The sequence below is a fragment of the Gallus gallus genome, chromosome 3 (assembly GCF_016699485.2).
Source record: "Gallus gallus isolate bGalGal1 chromosome 3, bGalGal1.mat.broiler.GRCg7b, whole genome shotgun sequence".
NCBI lineage: Eukaryota > Metazoa > Chordata > Aves > Galliformes > Phasianidae > Gallus > Gallus gallus.
The window spans coordinates 39,344,137-39,368,038 of NC_052534.1; the positions used below are offsets into that span (position 1 = coordinate 39,344,137).

A 23,902-nucleotide genomic window follows, 5' to 3' on the forward strand; every position below is an offset into this window, starting at 1 on the left:
ATTCTATTTTATTATTTTTTAAATTTATTTTTATTTATTTTGGATAAACTCACTGAAAAATCCAAGTAAGGAAGACTGAGTAGATAGACACACGTGTCCCGTCAACAGGAAGCTTCTCTTATATAACTTCACTGCAGTTCTGGAAAGCTAAATGTGGTTGGATCTATTTTCCTCCCTGCAAATTAGTAGCCAGGACAAAAGTCAAGCATGAAGAAATATCACCTCTGAGAAAGATTTCAGAAAGGCAGATGGTTTTTAGCACACAGAGCTGCCCTCGTGAAACATCTGCTATGACGTAGTCCTGTTCTGGCTGTAGACCAAGCATATCAATGGCTCCACAGAGCAATGGGATAAGAAATGGGAAAACTGCCATTGCTTGTTTAGCAGCTTGTTTTGCTGATAAATGTCTGTCACTTTTCAAATAGCTACAGTCTAATTGTTTTTTGGGGAAAATATTTCCTTGAGCAGGAGGTTTGCAGGCCACTAGCTATTTCCCATCTGTGCTGCTGCTCTAATACACCACACATACACTTTCCTCCCTATTTGGTATTATTACAGCTTCTGATTATAAACACGCAGCCTGAAGGAATTCAGAAATCTCATCTGCCCTTAAGAAGTTCTCTAGGCTTAGTGAAATTTCAAGGTTGGAATTAGAATCAAAACTTACTCTTTGAAGAAACCTCTAAATTCTGCTGGTAGAAATACAATTTTTATACATCCGTCATTTCAAAATCATGAAAGACTGTACAAGGGTAACAGTTGTTTGACAAAAGCAGTGGCTGCTGTGTGCTCATTCCATGGCAGGCTCTCAGTGTCACTCACCTCATCCCCTTTCAAACTGTGACATGAGAACGTTCAGCTTCTGCCCAATAGCTGCTGGGACACACAACATACAGCCCTCTGTTTCGTATTGGACAGTACATCTATTAATGATCCGATAGGCTTTCACCTCACACACATCCTCCTGCAATTACCTGCAGTATAATTAGCAGTGCCGAAAGACACAGCACTACTCTTGTACCTGCCTCAGGTGAAATACTAGAGCTTACGCACGGCTGAGAAAGTAGTTCTGCACATCAGGGGGATACTCGCACCTTTATTTACCTCTAGGACTAAACAGCTAAAAAACCCAACATCCAGGCAGTGACTGCTTTCAGAATTTATTGTTTAAAAAAGAAAAAAAAAAAAGTAATAATAGGGGGGGGGAAAAAGTACCCACCACATATTGCTTTATGTGGAAACAATGGAAAAAATGTGACAGAAATGTATTTACCCATTCCTGTCCATGTATCAGATGATCCGTGCTACTCAGGACTTGCTCATGGGAAAAATATTGGCACTATCACAGCATATGGAAGTGGAAATAAAAAACATGCAGTATTTTCAATTGCAGTTGGGAGGCCTATTTCCTGGAGTCTAAAGATCATGTTGTTTTATCTGTTTTCCTTTAGCATAACGTACATTATCAGACTTCCATAACTTCAGACACCGGCAGAAAGCCCTGATTTTTTGCCAGCGGTGACATACCCACCTCAAAGATAAACCTGGAAGTCAGAATGTCTGCCTTATTTCTGTTTGCAATTTCCTTTCCATAGGAACATGCACATGATATAGTTCCTGCTAACAGATATTTAAAGCTTGGCTGGCCCCTTCTATACTTATACCAGCTCAGCCCCACTGGAGGTCCTCAGGGCAGCACAAACAACAGAGAACAGACTTCCAGCACAAAGCCTCATTCGTTTTGTGCAAGAAGCACTTGCCTTAACCAATTTATGTGTGTTAAGCATACTTGGCCGGTCTTTCTTCTGCTTTTGTCTACAAAAAATGGAAGATTCTGCATTAAAATGTGTTACCAAAATGTAAACCATTAAGTTCCACATTTTTAAATGATTTTCTAACTCATATCAAAATATCTAAAGAATCTGTGTAACTTAAACAGAGCTCAATTTTAACAGAGCCCCCAAATGATGAGTGCACAGTAATACATGCTTGCTGCAATTAGCCTCATTACCAACTGGAGAAAGGTTGACTTAGCTTCAGTCTCATGCTTAAAATCATTAATATGGCACCTTTTCAAGACCACCTCAGCTTCAAGTCAAAGGTTGAACTTTTACACATAGAGGTGCATTATTTTAGATACAATGTGAAGATAGAACCCAAACAGTCAGAAAACAAGGCTCAGCAAAAACCTACGGATAATGCTGAACAACCAGTACCTAACCATTTTTTCCACTGCTAATTAGTGATAACAGTGACCACACCTGTTTCAGGTGACTGGCACTACTGACAGTCACCAGAGCAAAGCGTAGTGGAACATTTGGTCATTCTGAAAGAGGATACAACGGAGCAATATAGGAAATTCCATGCTGAGAGGACAAAGTCAAACATTTGTTCTCTTGCACACCATAAAAAGTATTTTTGGTTACAAATTACTATTGCAAACAATCTTCTCATAGACAAAACTAAAAATGTCTCTACCTAAAAAGCTTTGAGAGGGTCAAAACCCTAAAAATCATAACTAACAAGATTTCTCTGTGTAAGTCCTCTCCCCTTCCGGGCTGTGACAGTCTCCTTATTTTAAGAAAGACCCTCCTCTTGGTCAATCAATTCTGTTTTGGTGGAGAACACATCAGCCAACATGTGCTTTGGGATTTCAGAGCCCCGTACTTTTAACGTATAGCAGGCATTCTCTACTTTTGCCAGACTCTGTTTCAAAGTGTACAGTTTCTTAGATACTTCATAAGGTCCAGTGTTGCCAATGAAAGTAAAACCATCATAAATCTGACGTAAGAACTGGCTCAGTTCAAAAGGTGTGTCGATGTCACCGTTTCCAACGCTGCTGATGCACAGTCGCATCAGCTCTCCAGTTAGATCAGCCACCCCCAGCAGGTAATCTACAGGCGTCACCTTCAGGCTCCAAGTGTGTGGTTGTTTATCCTGGGAAGTGGAGGTCTGAGGACAGAACAGAGCAAAGTCCATTATGGAAAATTATGGAAAAGATGGTCTAAAATGGTTCAAATGCACACTAGTTTACCTAATGCACTGTAAAGCAATAGGAATTACAAACATTCTCGTGCATGGCACTTCCACAGTCTGATTTCAGAAGTACTATTTACTAACCCTTCCTCCAGCATGCTGTAAGATATGAAAGTATCCATTCCATCGAGATGTGATTTTCTCTTTGAAAAGCATGGTCAGCATATCCTGCTTCTACAACTTTTATATGCAAACAGAATAAATGTATTTTTGTATCAACATTTATTTGCATTTGCCTTTTTTTTTTTTTTTTTTGGCTTGCAGAATTTAGCCTGATGCATTTCAAGTTTGATTGGATGGTCTTGTCCAAAGATACACAAACATTCAAGAATCAGTAAGAGATTCTGCATTATAAAAACAAATCACATCATTTTGTAATAATATCTTGAATTTCCAAATGCTTTCTAGAAGAAGCTGGCAGGTGGATTTCTCTCAGACCTGTTTTTTTTTATATCAACTGAATTCATCAAAATACCTAAATAAATATTCATGAAAAAAAACCACAAGTGACAAATTTGCTCTGCAAGCTACAGTACTTTTGATTTCCAAAATACTGGTGATCTGGGAGACAGCACAGGTGTGCTTCTATCCCCTTGTTCCCACAAGGGAACATCCACCCAAACATCACCAATCTGGTCAGAGGTGTGCATGCAGGAATCAGTGACTTTGCAACTAGGGAAAATAAGCATGCCACTGTATGTAAGAAAAAGTGAACTTAAGCTGAAAATCTGGCTTCTTTACAAATATCTTACTAAAAGAATGAGGAAGGAAAAAAAAAAGAGTGCTGTAGAACAGAATCTCTTCGACAGAAGCAGACTCTAAAGCACTTGTGCTGTGTATTACTGTATACTGCATGCGCACTGCATGACCATTTCTGTACCGTACCACAGCCACCTTCTGAGCCCCGACAACAAAACGTGCCCAGTCTACTGTGGTCATTGGCAGCAGTGTCTGTGCAAATTCTGTGTAGGGCAGGGTAAAGGTATGGCCATGTCAAGAAACAGTAGACACAACGTGAGGGCTAAGGTACAAGAGTACATGAGTTTGTCCTCTGAAAACATAAAGAGCAACTCTAGCAATGTTACAAATGGCCAAGCTAAAACACATAATGAATACTAACAGAAGCTAAACAGAGTGCCTGCCCTGATTAGCTCATGAGATAGGAAGATTTCCTTTTGTCACAAATTCATTAGTCTTCTCCAACTTTTGCTACACCACTATACACTGGTAGACCTTACAGATACAATCACAGACACTAAAAATCCCTCTTCCATATTTGTTTCCCAGTATTTTACAATCCCACATCCTTCTCCCTACCAGAAGGTGTTCATTTTGCCCTAAAGGGGACGTGAAATGAATAAACTTGTAGCCTTCTGATCTAGTTTAATACTTCTCAGAATAAAAAGCACATTTTGAATGACTGAGTCAAAGCCCACATGTATATCTAATACCATTCTATTACCTGGACTTATTTAATCAAATGCCAAAAATATGCCTAAGCTCGGTCACTGCATTACCATTCCATAAAGATATATGTTACATGAGAAAAGAAAAACTTTTACCATGTTTGTTGTTTCTTCTCTGTCTTCTGCTGTAAATACTAGTTGTTTGTTGATCTCTTCAATACTAATTAAAGATCGGGTTTTGATAAAATACTGAAATGAAACAGCTTCAATATATTCTTGAAGTCCTGCCAAAAAAAAACAACACAGAATTATTAAGCAAATGATTGAAACTTTAGAGCAATGACCCACACTTGCTTTTTTTTTTAATAAAATTTGTATGTGAATCTATTTTAACATTGCTAGCAGAAAGTGAAAACCATAATCCAGAAATAACACTGAAAAGTTATTTAACATAGCACACTTTTGACATATGAGACCAAAAGCACAGCAGATCAACATTTTCAAGTTTTTACTCCAAATGCATTTTTCATTCAGATCCTTCAGTACATCAGTAGGAAGTATTGTGATACTCACTCCCAGAAACATATTGAGAAGTTGCTCCCCACAAGGAAGCTTCTAAAGCATTGCATTTATCTGATGGAGAGTGCAGATTTTTACACAAGGTCACAGACACGGGGCACAATGCAAAAAAAAGACTGCAGAGAAATCAAAGGCAAGGCAGATGGTCCACAAAATACAGGTAGTGTTTCCTTTAATTCATGTTATTAGCAACAGAAAATGCTTGTTTAAAACTTCACTATTCTAATTAGTGAACAGGCTCCTCAAAAGACACAGGCTAGGTGAAATTCATGTTCAGGACAAAGCACATTTCCTTACAAATAAATCCAGACCAAACACTAGTAACAATAATTACAATAAACCAGACAAGGCTGCAGTGTTTGGCAAGATGAATACTGTGAAGTATCTATCCTCAAGAACTTACGCTCTGAAAATAAGGCATGCAGAAGAACAAAAGGTGTGCCAGCACGGAAATAAAAGATAGGATAACAAATACAGCTTGTACCAGATTTATATGCCATCTGCAGCCACCTGTCACAATTACCTCTCACTATCAACTCAGCAGATGGCGATTTTCTGTATGTATTACTAGCAAAAGTGAGATCAAAAATACAACTTGAACGTTGAGATGGTGATTCGTAGGTTCTGTTAATTTTTCCTTATATGTAGAGGGCAAATCTGGGAGAAGCATGTGGGAAAAGCTCCTAAGCACAAATCTGAAATTGGCACTGATGGTGGAAAAATAAAAGCAGAAATGAATCTGGAGCAAACAGCCACGGCAGGACTAAGACAAAACGTTCTGAAGACAACAATAATACATGTGTATCTGACCAAGGGGCAGAGAGAGAGCCAAAAGAGGAAGTTAAAGGAACAGACTGTAACATGATAGATCTTAGCAGAAGAAAATTCTGAACAATTCTAAGGGGATGGTTTCACTTTGAGAGAAGCAAAGAGGTGACATTGCTGTAACACGCTGAAAAAGGGTCATGAGTAGTCAACAGCTTTGCCAATATGTCAAGTGAAAAAAAATGGAGGTACCAAGGTAACTAGCAGTAGAATCCTGCTTCCATTGGAATAATCTCAGAAACCCCAACTGACCACTGTAGGGCCAGAATCTCAGCCTAAGGAGATATCCAGGAAGCAGAAAATTTAGACTTCATCTGGATCAAAGAGAAAGTCTAAATCAATAACAAGGGAACACAGACTTGAGTAACAGAGGAAAGTGGAATGATCCCCAGAAAAGTAGAGGAGACCTCAAGGGAAAATGCTTTTCATGTTACAATCACAGAAGCTTAATGAATGACCTGCATTTCTTCCTTTGAAATATGAATTTGCAAAGTGAGTGAAGCCGATTCAGAAAGGCAGTTCAATTTGCACCCTTTATGCTCCTACATTGCAGTAGCTTGAAAAGCAGAATAAGATCCAGCAACCAGAGCCACACTCACTTCTTGTACACAGGGAGCTGCAAGGCCAATTAAATGCAATAGTTTAATCAGCTGAGTTTGGGTGAAGCATTCTGGGCAGAAGTCACAGAGGAATAACAGAGAAAAGATACTCAGGGTTTTCTAAAATTAGTAAAATTGGTAACTAAATGAGAAGTTGTAGAGAGGAAGATTTACTTCATCACCTCTTCTTCTCCTGACTTACTCTGCTGATGTAACACAACCAGTAATTCATTATGACGTGTTCGCTTTTTCTATGGATAAGCTGTAAGTTACCCGGTAATACAGCACTTAATACGACAACATATATGAGAAGCTCCTATCTGTGGAGAGGGCTATCAGATATGAAGAATCAACAAGGCACGTACCCAAGCTCTCAAAGAGATCAAATCAGCTCTCAAACCTTCCAATATAGAGTTTTCTCAATCAATCTTAACTCCCAGCTTCAACTCATTCCACTTTAACTCCTACACACTCATTTCGTCCTTTTCCAAGATGTTTGGTTCCTTCTTTCATTTATATATTTATACTTACTTTCCTTTCTCTCTCTCCATATATATGTATATACACACACAAGCACAAATACACATTTTTACCTCCTTCTTTCCCATCCAAGCTGACTTGTTCCACTATTTTCCTCCCTTCTCTTTAACGCCACTATATGAATACTGTACACCCCTTCTGGTTTGTCATTTCACCTTGCACAGTTTGGGAATCTACCTCACAGTATTTACAATTGAGTTTACAAAACCTTATGTGACACTGTTAGCATCACAAATAGACTGGTAGCAACTCCTTTGCAAATAAATTCATATTTTAAGTCCTTCCAAAAGTAGCTGCAAAATAACCTTTTAGTGACCCAAGACCTTGAAAGAAGGTGTTTTTATATGCAGGTAGAAGGACGTTTGAATATGTTATGTTTTAGCTTAATGGAAGGACATCCGCTACGTTCAGCAAATAATCCCCAAGGTGAAAAGCTCCATCCCATTTCACTACACTATCCAACAGTACCTTTCCCCTCATGCTTTTATTTTGGATTTATTCCAGAATTGGATTATTTACAGATTGAGCTGCCAGTAATAGTCTGTAAAACTGTTTTATGCTTTTTTTTCTCCTAGAACACACATGGGAAACTGCAAATAAAAGCATGGCATTACTTCCACTAACATTTCTTAACGTTACAAAGGTGAAGCTACAGAAAAGTTAAATACTTTGATATTTTATTACATTTGCTCTGTATAAATAGCTTGTACTAGTGATAAGCCACTGTCACACATATAATATCTTCCTTCTATATTTTGAAAATATATTTTCTACATACAAACTGGAAAGTTACACAGAGGTATCTTCTCAGCACACATCTAATGAGGAAATTTCATGCCTAAAAGTTTGTGCAATTTTTTGTCCAGTTGAATCATCTGATAATAAAGACTCATCTGTATATACAGACTCTGAGAAATAACAGTTAAGCAGTTTCTCTAAAACAGTAACAAAAAAACCCCAACAAACAAAGTTAGTATTGTACCAGCAAGGAATCGGGTCTCTTCAAACACTCAACTCATTGGAGCACTCTCTCCAAGAGTCAAATGAGTGTGTAAGAGGTAGGAAAAGATGGGTCTATTTCAAAAACGGGTAAACAGTCCCTTAATTGAAGGAGTCAGATTAGGGTAAATACAATCTAATTCTGCCTAAGATGTATATGCACGCATGCACTGAAATGACAGATCAAAGAAGGGAAAAGTATCCTCTTTAACATTTAATTTACTGGAGTTTTTCATTTAAGTATCTGTACAACACTTAAAAACGGGTTAAAATGGGTTCCATGGCTCTTGAAGTTAGCAACACCGACACTATCTGTCAGTTTCCTGAGCGACGCTCATCCCTATTTCTTCTCAAGCTATTTTCCTTCTCTTCCTTCATCCTCTTGCTCGTCTCTCTCCCTGAATCTTTTTGGTCACACAGACAGCCTCTGTTACCTTCCCCAGCTGCTCCCCTAAACCATGAAGCAGGAATCACAGACCAACAGCAGCCACCGGAAGGGCCGTTTGAAAACATACACAGTTACAGCAGTTTTCTTCCAGCATCACAGGTGCAGGACATTATTTTCAGGGCACGTCGCATGAAACTACCCAACTGTAAATTCATCATCAAATCAAAACAACATAGTGACAGCCCTACCTTATCACACCTGTGCTACCAAGTTAGCCTCAAGTCACACTGTTGTGGAAAACCCAAACTGAGAAAAAAAACAAAGATAACGGGACAGTTTCTGTCAGTGAACTCTGCAGAACACGAGGAAGACGGTAGAATTAGATGAACCCATTTCTACAAGCATGGTGACCAATGAGAACAGGTAGAAATAAGTAAATGGACCAAGTCTATCAACTGAAATAAGTACAAGCAATAATTTTAAAGGTATTAATAAAGAAATTATGACTAAAAAATAATTATACTTCAGCATTAGCATCCTATTAAGATGAAAGTGACAACTCACACCTCACTCATTTCAATTTGTCTACAGATGTAGCAACAATTCCCTAGATTCACAGTTCTTTCCATCAAGAAGTGGTAAAAATTGAAGTAATTAAACTAAAACTGAGGCTGTGAAACAATCCGACAGCTGCTCAGTTGGTTGTGAGTATGAAGTCAAAGGTTAATTTTATAACAGCTTACAGAAAGATTCTAAAGCCAGCTGTAAAGCCAGCTATACTCAGACACACTCACCACCTAGACGCTGCTGTGAAAAAGGCTTCAAATTACTCCTGAAGAACAGATTTTATACAATGGGGATAACTAACAAATACAAATAAAAGCACAAGAGCTAATGTCCATAAAAGCTTACGAATTTGAAAAAAAAAAAAATCTGCTATTTCTATTCACTGAGTAATACTTTCAATGCGGAGTCATGTCTATGTATGTATGCCATGCAGAGATATGTTCAGCCTTTGAATTTCAAAGGGAACTGAGGAAGAGAAAAATACAGCCAAACCCATTTCCAGATAAACTGCTCCATTTTAACAATTCAGTTTTGAAACTTTGGCAATCAGTGCAAGCTCATGGAGGAATATTTGTCAGAGAAAGATACTGTATGCATTCTATCAGTAATCAGTTCAAGGTAGTAACTGAAACCAGAACATATATTGCATCTAGCAACGATTCATCTAAGCTGGTTTACAAACAAATCAGTAATTAAATTGGTGAAAATTTCTCTTATTAAATCCTGAATGCTTTATTGATTAGTCAATTGCTACTTAACACATCCATGACCATCCTGCAGCTCTGTTCCTCTCCAGCTGTAAGTGATACATTTCAGATGCTGAAGCGTTAGCATTGTTTGCACTTAGGTTAAAGCTGCATACACACCACAGCTAGGGGAAAGGTAAACCAGAGGTGTTCTGTGTCCCTCAAAACTGAAGAAACAAACACAGCCTCCCTAACTTGGGCATAAGTGCTCGTGAGAGTTAAATTATTTCTCAGACAGACAGAAAAACCCTGCAGAGAATTGCAGAGAGTTTTATTCTCTCATTGTAGAGATCAATTTAATTGAGCCTTTTATCTTATTACTTCTGGAAACAAGAACACAAATAGACAGTGGTTTTCTTGCAGGAGGCATTGTGGAAGATAAGTTCACAACCTTCTATTTTGCCCTACTTGAACATCTGAGGGATGTACCACGCATGGTTACCATACTGATTTCTCACTTTCCTTGGAAGAGCCTAGAAAATGGGCATGAGATGGAAATAGTCCAAGAGTAGTACAATATAACATACTGAAGATAGCAAGTTTTAAACAAGCACTTCACTTACTGAAAACCAGTTTGATAGTTCGTTGGCACTCTTGGCTGTGCAAGAACAAAGAAGTGCACAAAGTAAGAAAACACAAATTAACAAAGTTATGTCTGATAAATATTGGCTTCTTCACTGCAAATTCCATTAATTTTTCAGTATAATCAGGAAACTTTGTTTCCATTTCTGGCGTTTTACCTCTCACCCACAACAGCAAAGAGATGAACTTAATTCTTTAGCTACATCCTGTTCCTGTGTTATGATGTTTTCCCACCATCTTGCAGAAATCTGATTGCTTCCTCCACGGATAGCTTTCCTTTCAACTTTTAGGTGTATTAAAGTTTTTTCCTGGGTGAGATGATTACAATTCATGATACCCTTCCTTAAGCAGTAAAAAGCTTTTCCTTTGTATGTCACTTATTTTATTACAGCTTTTAAACTCTAAGACAAAAAGAAAAAAAAAAGAGTTCTTTTTCAGTGGTGCATAATTGTTCTTAACCTTAGCTTTGTTGTAGAAATACAAACATAGGAAAAGGTAGTATAGTTCATCCATGCAGACTAACTTTGCTTTATCCACTCACAATTTATTGCAGCACAGTAAGAATCCCGAAGTGACTTCAGACGGTGTAAGGTAGGATACATAAATAAGCCACATTATAACATTCTCTCAGAACATAAATAGTGTCTGCACAAGATAAATCCACTGCGTCAACGTTGAACTTTTACACAGAATTCCCCACATCAACATCAGCAGAAGCAGTCACAGAGCAGTAGTTTTGACAAGGTGCTGACATTTTACAGCCTCATCATCTAATCCCATTCAGAGCAAGTGCAGACATGATAAAGAGCTAATGAGCTCCTCTGAGCAACCCACTCCATTCACTGTTACTGCTAGTACTGACACACAGCAAACAGAAAGGTCAGCCAACAGCGTTCCAGTTACATCTGTTATCATCACTCTACACTGTATTAGTGAAGAAGTCCCGAAAGAAATATGGGTTCCTCATTCCATATGGGAAGTTACATGAAGCTATCAGCTGTGAAGATAATGCCACACCTATACCTGACCCTAGCAAAATCTTAACTTCATTGTAAAGATACCTACACGTAGCTTAAGTGATCGCTCTTAATAGCTTGCTTGGTGAAGGTTTCCTATAGGAAATGGTTTACCACTTCAACAGCCTTACAATTCTCGCACATGTCCCCATCCCATACTGTTAAGGGACAAAAACTGGCAAGGCTTGCTTCAATCAGTTAGAGATTTCACTTAATAAGCCACGTTAGAAAGGTGCTCCATTCATTGCCACCCAAGGCAAACCTACCGCAGACTCTTAGCTGCCCTCTGCAATACACAAGTTTTGCATTTATGCAGAGCAGATGCAAGTCATACTTGGAATACTTACATAAATCCTAATATGTTACAGAGCATACTCTGTCTTTAAGGTTTATACAGCTTTTTTCCTGTCCATCGCTGGTATTTTACAGTAATATTCTGGAGTTTTTCATAAATAATATAGTACTACATATGTCAAATCCTGAAAAGTTTCTTCCCTTTAATTCATACATTCATAAACTCTTTCTCGGCCCTTTTCTTGCACAGCATCTCTCAAGAATTTTAAAGAAACAGTACACATTTCCTCACAGGATATATAAGGTATACACTGCAAAGTGGGGCAAAGAGCAGGAATTCTATATTACAAATAGTAAAGCTTTAAAAATATCAACAAAGCCGAACATCCTAACATAACAAATGAAGAGTTCCACATTAAAAAAAGACTTCATTATTTCAGTATCTCTTTGTTTGCTTGTTTAATCATCCCCTGGGACAATCTGTACTGTTAAGAAACGCGTAGAAAACAGTCATCAGTTTTTGTTGTTGTTCAATTAGTGCTATACTCAGTGTTTGAGCTCATGCAAGTGTCCTTTGGGGAAACGTCCTGCGTGCCATTAGCACTAATCTTAATGAGGGAAAGCATGAAACTCCTTTAGTGCTCTGCCAGAATTGTTTTATCTTCAAGTCAAAAGAACAACTGTTTGGAGTAACCCCAAAAAAAGCATTTAACAATCACAAGTGGCAAACAATATTCCCAAGCATTATACTCATAGCACTGTTCTATTTATAGGTGAACAGTTATTATACTGAATAAAATGTGTATTAGGCAGCTTTATGATGCAGACAGTCGTGACTCCTTAGCTGAGGCTGCAATGGCAGTTCCCATTACGAGCCCAGTTTTGATCCCTTTTACTCAGAGAGACATAGGGTGGGGAACAGGAGGATGTTTCATGTTTGGTTTCAAGACAAAGGAGAATATTTTTAGGAAGTTTGAGGTTAATTGGACATGCTGCTTTTGAGATATGGGACAGAGGCGTTTCTTTATTCTTTTGGAAGAAAAAAAAAAACCACTTTAATTGCAATGTTTTTGCTCATGAAAACACTTTTAACAAATTCTCCAGAAATTCTTTAGAACACAAGATCAGATTTGAAAACTAAGAGAAAGTCAAGACTTACAGCTTCAGGAAATACCTAAACAATCTAGCACTTTTCCTAGCTACAGTGGTTCTCAGAAAGGCATGCAAACTTTTCCACTGCGAAAAAAACAAGGCAACAATTAAAAACCACTAGACTTAAAAACAAAACCAAAAGCAACATTCTGAACCCTTATCATTGTTTTCCCTTACAATTACGGTATTTCATAAACAGTGCGGTCAGGGGGAATAAAGCATTCCCTCTCAACAGTTGTTCTTCATCTAATTGTTCCTTCTTTCCTCGTGCTTCTAGGTTTTCTATCTCAGCTTCATGATCCTGACAGCAGTCATCTTCACACCTGTCACCTGGATCCCAGTGTCAGCTGCATCAAAATCTGCAAGTCTTCAAGCCTGTGCAACCCTTTTTTCCATCCCAATGACTAACCGAAGAGTGGAGGACTCAACACACAAGGTGAGAGGAAGGTTTGTGCTACAAGTTTACATTTCATACTTGGCATAGACACGAGCTCATATAATCAGCTCATATAATCATCATATAATCATATAAAAGCAACCTCTGTCTTCTCAGTGACACACTCCTATATTCTAACACGCTCCCTTACAAAACATGCATGACGGGCACCAGCAAACACAAACTCCGCCCATTGAGGGAAGAGCCAAAATTTAAGTATTTACTTTTTACATGGGCAGATCGTGACAGGACAAGGGGAAATGGTTTAAAAGTAAAAGAAGGGAGACTTAGATTATGTATTAGGAGGAAATTTTTTATTCAGAGGGCAGTGAAGTCCTGGCACGTGCTACCCACAGAAGCTGTGGATGCCTCATCCCTGAAGGTACTCAAGGCCAGACTGGATGGGGCCCTGGACAGCCTGAGCTGATGTGTGGCAACCCTGCCCACAGCATGGGGTTGGAACTAAATGATCTTCAAGGTCCCTTCCAACCCAAGGCATTCTGTGATGCAGTAGACCATGCAGGTGACCTACAGAAATGGACTGAAGATCACTGTACTTCAGTTGGATTCTATACACAGTTTTTTTTAATGAGGAAAGAACTACCAAATCGCAGAAACAAGTGGGAGATCTCTGGGCTAGGTAGTATTATACAACTGAGGAGATTCCAGACTTGCCATTGATTCATGATATCTAAAGAGAAGATTAAGGTGAAAGCACAACCATTTCCATTTGTATCCCAAACAGTCCTACTCTAATGAATAACAACCTGCAAGGGCTGGAAAAATGCTGCATTTTTATATCTTCTACGTTAGTCCACAAAATTGCTAAATCTTAGGCATTTGCATACCTGATCAAAAGAAAACGTGGACAGCAAAGCCTACTTCTACTCTTCTACCTCTCCTCATGACCTAGTGCTCCAATACTTCTTTGCCTTCCTTTTTGTTTTTTAAACCTAGAGAAGTCAGTAGATTCATTCTCTTTAGCTGTCTTAAGACTACTAAGACAGTCTCACTTCACTGCAAGCCACGTGCAAGTGTTGGGGATATACTGCATATATAAAAGCTCTGCAGCTGTGGAGGCACTGAGTCATTATACATACACAGCAGGCAACTGATTTCCTCTACTACAAGTCTATATTCAGCCTACTCTACAGTAGACGGACATATCTTTGTTATTTTAAAAGTCTGATCTTTAAAACAGTGATGAAAAGTTTGAGAAATGTTGAATTGCGACTGACAGGGTATTCCCAGTTGTTTTGTGAAGAGCTTATTCTGGTCTATTTTGATATTGATAGTATCTTTAGGCAAGTCACAACTCAGTAAAGATGAATTAGTGTGGCTAACTGTATATGGGTGTTTATCAAACAAAGCAAACCTGAACAGAAACTTGTTAAGCTAGTAATAACAACCTGAAAATAAATTAAGTTTACATATCTTTTATATAAAACTCTAACTATTCAGGTTGGCAAGGAAGGATTTCTTTAAAAACTAAAACCTACTTTTTTGTTTTAATCAGAAGAGAGAAACTGCAAGCAGAATGCTAGCAAGAGGTTTGTTCATTTACTTTATAGGACATGGGTACATACAGAATTGACCACGAGTTTCCCTGTCTGCTCTGTAGGCATGCTCTTAGTACATCTGAGATATATGCAGGCTAACTCCAGCCAAGATTCCCCTCAGTTAAAACAGAAGTAGGTACTTCTCTTTGAATTCACCCACAATAAGCCCCATACTAAGAAATTATGTGGAATTCATGCGAAGCAACCAACAGGTGGTAGCTGGTTACCTTGTATTAACTCTGCCCCTGTGGAAAACTGATAGCTTGTAGCATGAGGTCTCATTAAGATTTGCACACCTCAAACAACCTTGTTATACAGATAGCAAAGAATATTACATGAGTCACGGGTTGTCTATGAGCTCCACAGGTTATTCAGACAATGTTTACAGGTCTTAAGGAAGCTTTCAAAAACTTTATTTCATAATACTGAATGAAAAGACTGGATTCTCAGCATTTATAAACAGAACTTAAAATGAGAATCCAAACACTTGAACAATCACTGTTCACAGTTGGAGGTCATTTGTAGTGACAGTGTTTTGAACCATGTTTTATTCATTGCCTCATTAAAATACTAAGTGACAGAGAGCAGCAAGATTCACAAAGGTTGTAAATGGCTTTCCTAAGAGTAACTGCTCACACTGAAATTGGATAACCAAATGTACCACCACAGGCAGGCTGTGGAATTGAACTAGAACCACTGAAAACTAGTATGGCAAGTTCAGAAGTGCCAAACTGAGCTTTCACTTAAGAGCCATCTCACTCTTAGATGACCTTAAGTTCACATACATAAGTAAAAGTTAATTTGTGCACTGTTTGTCTTGTAAATTACATCTCTTCATACATGTATTTATCACCAGTTTATAAAAGTAAAATATTTTTTAAAAATCAAATCTGGGCAGCTCTCCCCTGAAATTCTCTGAAGTCTCCTCTGAAATCACTGAAGAATTCTTGCCTGAGCAAGGAAAGATGCACAGGAATCCAATATGTCTATAATAAGATAGGTAAACACAAGATACTTCTATAGCATGACCAAGATGGGAAAGAAGCAGTTACAGACTTTACTTATATGTTGCCATAAACAAGGCAAAAGAAGTTTAGGTAAGAATTGAATTCCATAGCAAAAAAATGTCATTTGTCAGCAAAAGTGATGAAAGCACTGGTACTTAGTGTCTCAAGGATGGTAGTAAAGATTGCTATTTCACAGAGAAGAGCAGAATAAAATGCAACTGAAACATACAAACTACATATTCCAAATCTTTAGAAGAAAATGCTAATCTAGGGATTTTAAGTCATGAACTTTATGAATTCACAAAGGTATAATCTCACAAGTTAGACATTTCTTCTCCCTCCCTGAAGTTACAATCTTTTCAAGTGGGGTAAACGAGCATGTAGCACACACTCCTCCCAGTCAAAGACAACTGACCAGTATGCTCATTAGAACCATCCCCAACTTTAGTGTAGGTCAGGGTACAAAGTTTTCCAGTTGCAGCAAATCCTTCTTTAACAGCAGTGCTAACAAGACTGTGCGACAATAGTCTCTCCAGTATTAGAGCTAACTCTGCTAACCACCAAGATGAATCTGAGTCCTGCTTTATAACCACAGAAATGTGCTATATTCAAACCTGCCACATGAAGAGGAACCACTGCTAGGCAAGAAATCGAGTTTAGTGCAAAATAGCACACTTTCTGTATTTTAAAATAATTTACCTGGAGATATGGCTCTGTGGAACTGATACATGTCTTCACCAATCAGCTCCTGTGCAACCTGCTTAATCTTCCGTCTGACAGCATCTAACTTGACTTCAGATTCATTTAGTACTTCTTCACCATTGGGAGCACTGAAATCACAAAGCAGAAATTGAAACAGCAGCTTTCAGAATACGAGCAGACAGTTAAAGAAAAATGTTACAGGTTTTCTATTACTAACACACATTCATAGACTTCAAGTTAAAAAATAAAGCAGATATTAGAATCAGAAATGGTTTAACTTTCATTTACAATTACTGTAGACTCTGAAAGACAGACTATGCAGATTCTTAGCATGAAAATAATCAGCTAGCCAAGCACAGTTCTGGTAGCACAATATGTATTTCAGATAATAATTCTAACAATTGCTTAAGTAAGAACAATGAGAAGCACATGCAAATGCTTCAGAAGAGTATTCTGGAAAAATGAGCAGTATTTGTAGAAGTTCATTAATCTCTTTAAAAAAAAAGTATCAGTATTCTGCAGTACATTACAGAACACACATTAAGTACATACATTTTAAGAAATTATGAATTGTGTTATGGAAGAACAGCTGAAATATCTGATTTACAAACAATATATGCTTGGCATGTAAGTTTAACTGATTTCTTTTAAAACCATTCCTCCTCCAACCTCAGCTATCTGTGTAGTATATGATTAGTTTTACTGGCTATGTGGAGACTACAGATAGACTGGTCTCAAGAAAACATTTAAAAGCAAACAGATTTCAGAAAGTAAAGCCACAGTAATGGCTAAAACCAGAGGACTGGGAAATCAAAATATAGCACAGAAAGCTTCCACTCTCACAGTAACACGCACATCTTAAAAACAGGAATCTAAAATTCAGAATAGATGAGTGTGTCGTTATTGCTCCTTTCCCTACAATGGGAACAGCTGTTCACAGTCAAGGTTGAGGCAGTTACCAGAATTATTGCAGTGACTCCTCACAGAAGATCAAGTTAAAAAGAGGACAATTTCCTAATCCCTATTTATAAATGTTACTACTACGGTAACTACAAACAGATACTGCCACAATAGGTGTGTGCAGGTAAGAAAGAAAAGAAAAAAATCTGGGAGAAGGAACAGGGAGGGCTGTTTATAACAGTTACACAGAGGACGAGTAAATATTTTATTCAGCTGGATACATGAAGCTCTAAATTTTCCCATTCTTTTCTTGCTTTGTTTATGGCTTCCAGTGATTGCTTGTGAAGCAATCACTTGTGATTGCAGTGAAGGCTTAGGAGGACACAAAATGTACAGAAGTTCAAACCTTCACACACAAGTCTCTTAGACTGCAGAATGCAGTGAAGTGAACAACCCAGGCTGCCTACTTTTTGTACTGATGACTGAGGGTGAAGTTACAAGAGCCCAGAAGGGGAAATAACAGCAGAGGCAGCTAATGTGAAGGAAGGCTGCATGCTCTTCTCTGCCAGCTTGCTGGAAGCTGAAAAGCTCTCCTCATCTGCTGTTATGCTCTACTATTTTGATCCTGTTTAACATTCCAACAAAACCAACTAAAAAAACCTCAGCCAGCATCTATTAATTCTCTAACTGGTGCGTGCATTCAGCAGCTAAAGGATGTTTATGAGAAATTAATCTTTCTCAACAAAACATCTCAGCTATGAATCACAAACACTGAAAGCCAGCTTCTAGGTTTCTACAAACACTTTAACTCTCAGTGTGACTCACCTGATATACCTGTGGAGTAGAAATATCGTTCTTTTGCTTTCGATTGTTATATCGCGACTGAGCTTCACAAGCCGTTCATACTTATCATGCCTGGTGTCGAGTTCCAGCTGAAATGCTGCAGAGTTGGTGTTTAAATAAGAAATAAGCATGATTAGCACAGTATACAGTGTAAGGGAAAAGCTGAGATCCTGTGCCACAGTAGCAGCCGTGGGCCTCAGCCCCCATCAGCCTTTTCCCAGCGTGGGCAGTGCTCCCGAACAGGGCATAGCTGTGGAGACCACCATTGCCCCCTGCCTGCCACAGCTACTGCGCAACCCTGCAGCTCACTGCTGAGCAAAGGCACAAAATAATTTCTGAACAAAATACAGCAGGTGTTATGGTGCAGGTATGCACCAAGCAGGGACTCACAAGTATGCAGGAACCCAACTCTCATTTTTGGCTCTTCAAAAACTGCACGGATTTCTGAAAACCTCCCTGAGGGATCAACCTGTATATGTGGACAGCTGCATACCTATGAAACTTCAGTCTTGAGCAGCAAAATTAGTCATTAATATAATTTTTGTTTAATAAGTCAGGCTTAAATACACATCAACCCTGATAATGCTTTAAGCAGTCCAAACCATACACTTAAATACATACAGAATAGTAAAAAGAGAGGTTCTATTTTACATCAAAACTAGAATTGAACAAAAGACAAGTATTTTAATATCCCTAAGAACTAAAAGTAGCAAAGCCAGGCCAATTACTTAAAATAAGATTTCTGACTTACTGACATAATTTTTCTCTGCCTAATGAAAAAGAAGATAAAGAGAGGATGCACATGTAGCTTTCTTAGTGAAAACTGTGAACAAATATGTTTCACATACAACATTAACATTTTATACGCCATTAGTCCACTAAATAAACTATTAACAGATACTTAAAAGTGTTTAAGTACATTTCCTGCATAACTATCTGAGGCATTAAAGGGTCCATGCAAGAAGATGGTGAAAGTAAGTTATGATGTTACTTTTTTTTACAGAGGATCTAACAAGTGAATATCCCTCAGAAAAGTGTAGCAGTTTACAAAGTTTAGATGAAGCTAAAAATCTGCATTTCTCATTGCCTTGAGAAAAAAATATGGTTTCTCTTTTTTTTGTTCTTCCAAAACATGAGACACAAATGCTCTTATTGAGCTCCAACTCTTCCATATGCATGACTGGTGTGTCTCCACCCAATTAAGTCAGTTGAGTCCTCCAGTGAATTATCAAAAAGAAATACTTCAGAACTCTGTGGCTTATAAACACTAGTGGATACAAACAGTGCAACCCTGAAAAGTCAGGATGAACCGCACCCCTTACTCTGTTCTGAAATTAATCAAACACTGCTGATTGGATCTCATGAGAAAGGAGGGAAATAAGGGATGTTCTGAATTCCAATTAACAGTACCCTCAAGAAAAAAAAAACTGATACATTTGAGAGTGAAAAATTTAAGTTGAAAATACAATTGCACTACTCAATTTAGAGCACGAGTGTATGTATATTATTCAAGATAAAAGTGCTGGGGTCAAAGTTAATCATCTGCCAAGCTGACTCATACAGCTTTAACACCTGTTTAGAGACACCAAAGAAATTATATGGTGCTGAAGGCATCATCTCTAACAGTCATCCAGCTTTCATTTCTTCATCTTCCTTAGGAAGAAAAAAATAATAATATGGGAGGCAGGGAAAATTTTACACTGAGATCTGATCTGTGCCCTGTATCACATTTCCTTCCTTCATCTGTTAATGTTCCTCATTTCTGAAGACCACCTTTTGCTTGTCAGGGCTTACCTAAGAGAGAGTTAAACTGAATTTACTAACATCTGAGTCTGACGTAAATACTCTGAAAACAGTTTTGCTTGAGGGCAGTTTACACCTGCTTATTTGGGAAAAAAAAAAACAACAACCAAACAACTGAAATATAAGCTGTTTTTTAAGAAGGCAATCAAAATGAAATGTCTACATAAAGGCCTACTTGAGTTTGTTAAACTCACATTCTCAGAGAGCACACATATAAGCAGCTACCAATTCACAAATCCACGCATCCAGATTTCCATTTACGAAACTTGGTCATCCATGCACCACCATAACTACAGTCAGTATCAGCCTCCCCAAAGGCAGCCATGTCCTTCTGTCAATGCATGCAAGATTTTGCATCTGTGCGGGTCATACGTTTCCCTGCTACCAAAGGGCCAGATGACCTTGTGCCTGCTGAAACACCGCAGTGTACTTAGCGTAAGGTTCAGCAGGGTGGGAAAAGGGAACAGGAGGTAAGATGAAAAAGGGAGCAGGTCACACGCCAGGTGAAGCCATGCCAAACCCTTCTCTCAGGCCTTGACTGCACAAACAGCAAAACACCAACTTCTTCTAAATGTACAAAGCACGAGTTTAACCAGTTTCAAATTTCTCCCCCTGAGAAAGTTGGCTTATTCCATCACTAAATACATAATTCTTAGCAAATTCCACAACGCACACTTCTCATAATCTGGCTTTCCAAATTCTTACTTACATTTAAAAGACGTCATCAAAGGAGAAGAAGGATTAACATTCTCTTTTTCCTCTCTTCTTTGACCATGTGGAAAATTATCGTGCTTTCGTTTTCTGAAGCCACCTGATCCTATAAATCAAAAATAAACACACACAAACAAAAATATTTAAAAATAAACTAGTTTTGCCAGAGCATACGTGATGTCAGAATGCTGTCTTTGGAGGATTTGTGGCTCTATTGATATTTTGCATGACAGAATGAGGTAACTTCTATTAGCAGCTGATGTCATCTCCACAATACCACGCTACTTGTTCCACCACATTCCTAGTGAATACTGGGACAACTTCTACCAATTCCAATGGATGACCACAGTAGGATCCCAAGCGCTCTTGTCATAAGGTATTCATATCCTTTTATGTTTCCTTTCCGTAAAGGAACAGCTGCATGGAAATTACTGCGTGAAAAAGGGCCTATAGCACTAGATCATCTTTTTTGTTGTTGTTTGTTTGTTTTTTGTTTTAAATATTTTTAATATTCAACTTGACAGAAAATACTTAAACTCCTACCAGTAGTAGTTTATTGTACAACAATCATAGAATCATAGAATTGCTCAGGTTGGAAAAGACCTTAAAGATCAAGTCCAACCACAACCAATACTACCCTAACTCTAACAACCCTCTGCTAAATCATGTCCCTGAGCACCTCATCCAATTGCTTTTTAAACACATCCAGGGATAGCGACTCAACCACCTCCCTGGGGAGCCTATTCCAGAGCTTAACAACCCTTTATGTAAAGAAGTGTTTCCTGATATCCAATCTAAACTTACACTGGTGTAACTTGAGGCCATTTCCCCTCATCCTGTCACCAGTGAGAAGAGACCAGCCCCACTGTCATTGCAATTATCCCTCAGATATTAGAAGAGAGCAATAAGGTCTCCCCTCAGCCTCCTCCTCCTAAGTGTCCGTAATTTACATCACTGGTCTTCAGTAATCAGAAAAGTACTCAAGGCACAAATTATCCACTATCCAGATTTACCTCCTGCGGTGCAGCACCTTAGGTCCTTACACTCCACCCCTTTAAAAGCTTCTTTTTACCCTGCAAAAGCCGTTTCCTTCCACTGCCCTTAATCACTTCTGCCTTAGTGTCCCTTTTCAAACCCTTATTCAAAACTCATCTCTCCTGGATTGCCTTTTGCTATCAACTTGCGCTTGGTCCTATTTCTTCCTTTAGTCACTCCTTCACCTAGGAGAGCATCATTCACAATGTAACCACGTCTCTTTGTTATCTCCTGCTTGTGACAGCCGCAAGCTTCGTGTTCCTAGCAGAGGCCAACATTTGGCAGGCTTGCATACTAGCATACCTTTCCGAATATGTGCAGCTCTCTTAATTTCCTTAAAAGAAAAACAAAAGGAAGCTACTTAGAAGTTACAGAAGAACACTGGATTTTAAAATGCTTCCGTTTGTTTATTATCCCAAACTCAAACCAGAAGTGGGCGTTGTTACTTTCTAAAAGAGGAAACCGAAAATCATTTCTTCCTTCTTTTCTGTTCAGACGTGGGTTCAGGGCTTTGTTTTTCCTGTAGCACCGAGCACGTTACAAACACGAGCCTTGAAGCAGCGCAGAGAATTCAGCTCTCTGCCTTGCTCCAAACGTTGGGGACATCAAAATAACACACAGGAAAAGAAGAAAAAAAACCAGATCCTCTTGAAGCAGAGGCAAAAAAATGGACAGAAAGAGAGAGAGATGATGGTCCACTGCAGAAATAGAAATGCAAATTTCAGAAAATCACAGGAAAATAGATCAGAAAAGCAAAGGAAAGCCGCACTGTCTGCTTTCTGCTCGGAGGGAGCTCTGCCTGAGCAGCACACAGGCTGATGGCCAGATTAGACAGCCACTTCCTAGCACTTTACAGGCTCAATAACACGTTCGGTTTTTTGCTGCATGTTTTTTAACAGCAGGGACGGAGACCGCTAGAGCTAGCCACAGCCACAGGCCCGGCCGAGGGAACAGCTGGCGCACCACACAGCCGAGCCGGTCCTCTCCCCCCGTCCTCCCTCCTCACGCCTCTCCCGCCGCCCCGTTCCCCGCCGGCTCCGTGAGCTCCGCCGACCCGCGGGAGGCAGCGGCAGGCGGCGCACCATCACCTTCCTTGCCGCTCATCTCGCTGCCGCCGCCGAGCCAGGCGTCCCCACGGCGAGCCGCTTCCCCCCCTCACGCCGCCAGGGCCCCACGGCACGGCGCTGAGGTGCCCTCCAGCCTGCCTGCCGGCAAGGCCCGCCACGGCGCGGTCTCTCGGCCCTTCGACCACGGGAACGGAGGCGCGGAGCAGAGCCGCGGCGAGACGGTGGGCGATACCGGGCTCGGTGGCCGCCAAGTAGGAGCAGAGCGCAGGCCCCGTCGTGGTTTTGAGCAGGCTCTCCTCTGGACAGCCGCGCTGAGGTCCCTCCGGTGCCCTCCCTGGCGCGGAGCAGGGCGGTCCGCGTGGTGCTGCAGGACGGCGGTGCAGGCGCTGGGAGGGGCTTGGCTCCGTGCGTGGGGCGAGCTCAGGGTGAGCGGCAGGGTTGCGGTCCCGCTGCCCCGCTCTGGCTGCCCGCACACGCGGCCCGATGGGCCCAAAACCAAAAGGCGAAAGGATTCTGTGGCTCGCAGGTTGCCAGCCGCGTTGCCCTGCTGCTAGGTGCCCCGTGCTGCTGCCTGACTGCGTTAGCGGCTGCGCTCCGCGGAAACGACCCATCCGAGCACGACGGCGGAGCGCTCGCAGCCTTCGTGTGTGGGCGTGCGTGTGTGCCTCTCCTTCCTCCCCACCCTTGATAATTTGTTAACCCGTTGGTCAGTTGGTCGGTCCAATGTGACGGAGGGAAAGCGTCTCCAGGAGGGATTATAAACATCCTGGCCACGGGAAAAGGTTCGGGTGGAACTCGCACTACACCGGGAGCCGGGCAGTCCTGGACAGGAGATGCAAACGCGTGTGAGTCCACAAGGCTGAGCCCGGGGACGCTGAGCCTGGCCCAGCCCTGTGCACGTCAACAAACACACGCATCTATTGGTAGCTTGAATGCCAGGTGAGTGTGTCAACTGATTCAGGACATTAGGGGCCAAAAAAAACAACAACAAAAACAAAATAACACCTATGGGAAAAAAATATATAATAACAGCTTACCAGAATGGGAATCTGTAAGCTACAGAGCATGCAATACCAAGGTGACCATCAGAGGTGCTGAGGACATTGCAAG

The 23,902-nt window shown here is 40.0% G+C and overlaps 1 protein-coding gene across 3 annotated transcripts; it reads right to left on the reverse strand.

Moving 5' to 3' along the window:
* Nucleotides 1-1,076: 1,076 nt before the first annotated feature.
* Nucleotides 1,077-22,898, reverse strand: TSNAX (translin associated factor X). 3 transcript variants are annotated; one of them, NM_001006403.3, is made up of 6 exons: nucleotides 22,814-22,898; nucleotides 20,689-20,796; nucleotides 18,159-18,273; nucleotides 16,431-16,561; nucleotides 4,599-4,726; nucleotides 1,077-2,952 (listed from the first exon to the last, which is right to left on the reverse strand). In NM_001006403.3, the coding sequence occupies exons 1-6, from the start codon at nucleotides 22,827-22,829 to the stop codon at nucleotides 2,578-2,580; spliced, it is 873 nt and encodes a 290-aa protein (NP_001006403.2). In that variant the 5' UTR covers nucleotides 22,830-22,898; the 3' UTR covers nucleotides 1,077-2,577. The 3 variants fall into 3 exon arrangements, with proteins under 3 accessions (NP_001006403.2, XP_015139541.1, XP_040553042.1); XM_015284055.4 differs by having other exon boundaries at nucleotides 22,808-22,898; XM_040697108.2 differs by having other exon boundaries at nucleotides 22,029-22,898.
* Between the last annotated feature and the right edge of the window lie 1,004 nt (nucleotides 22,899-23,902).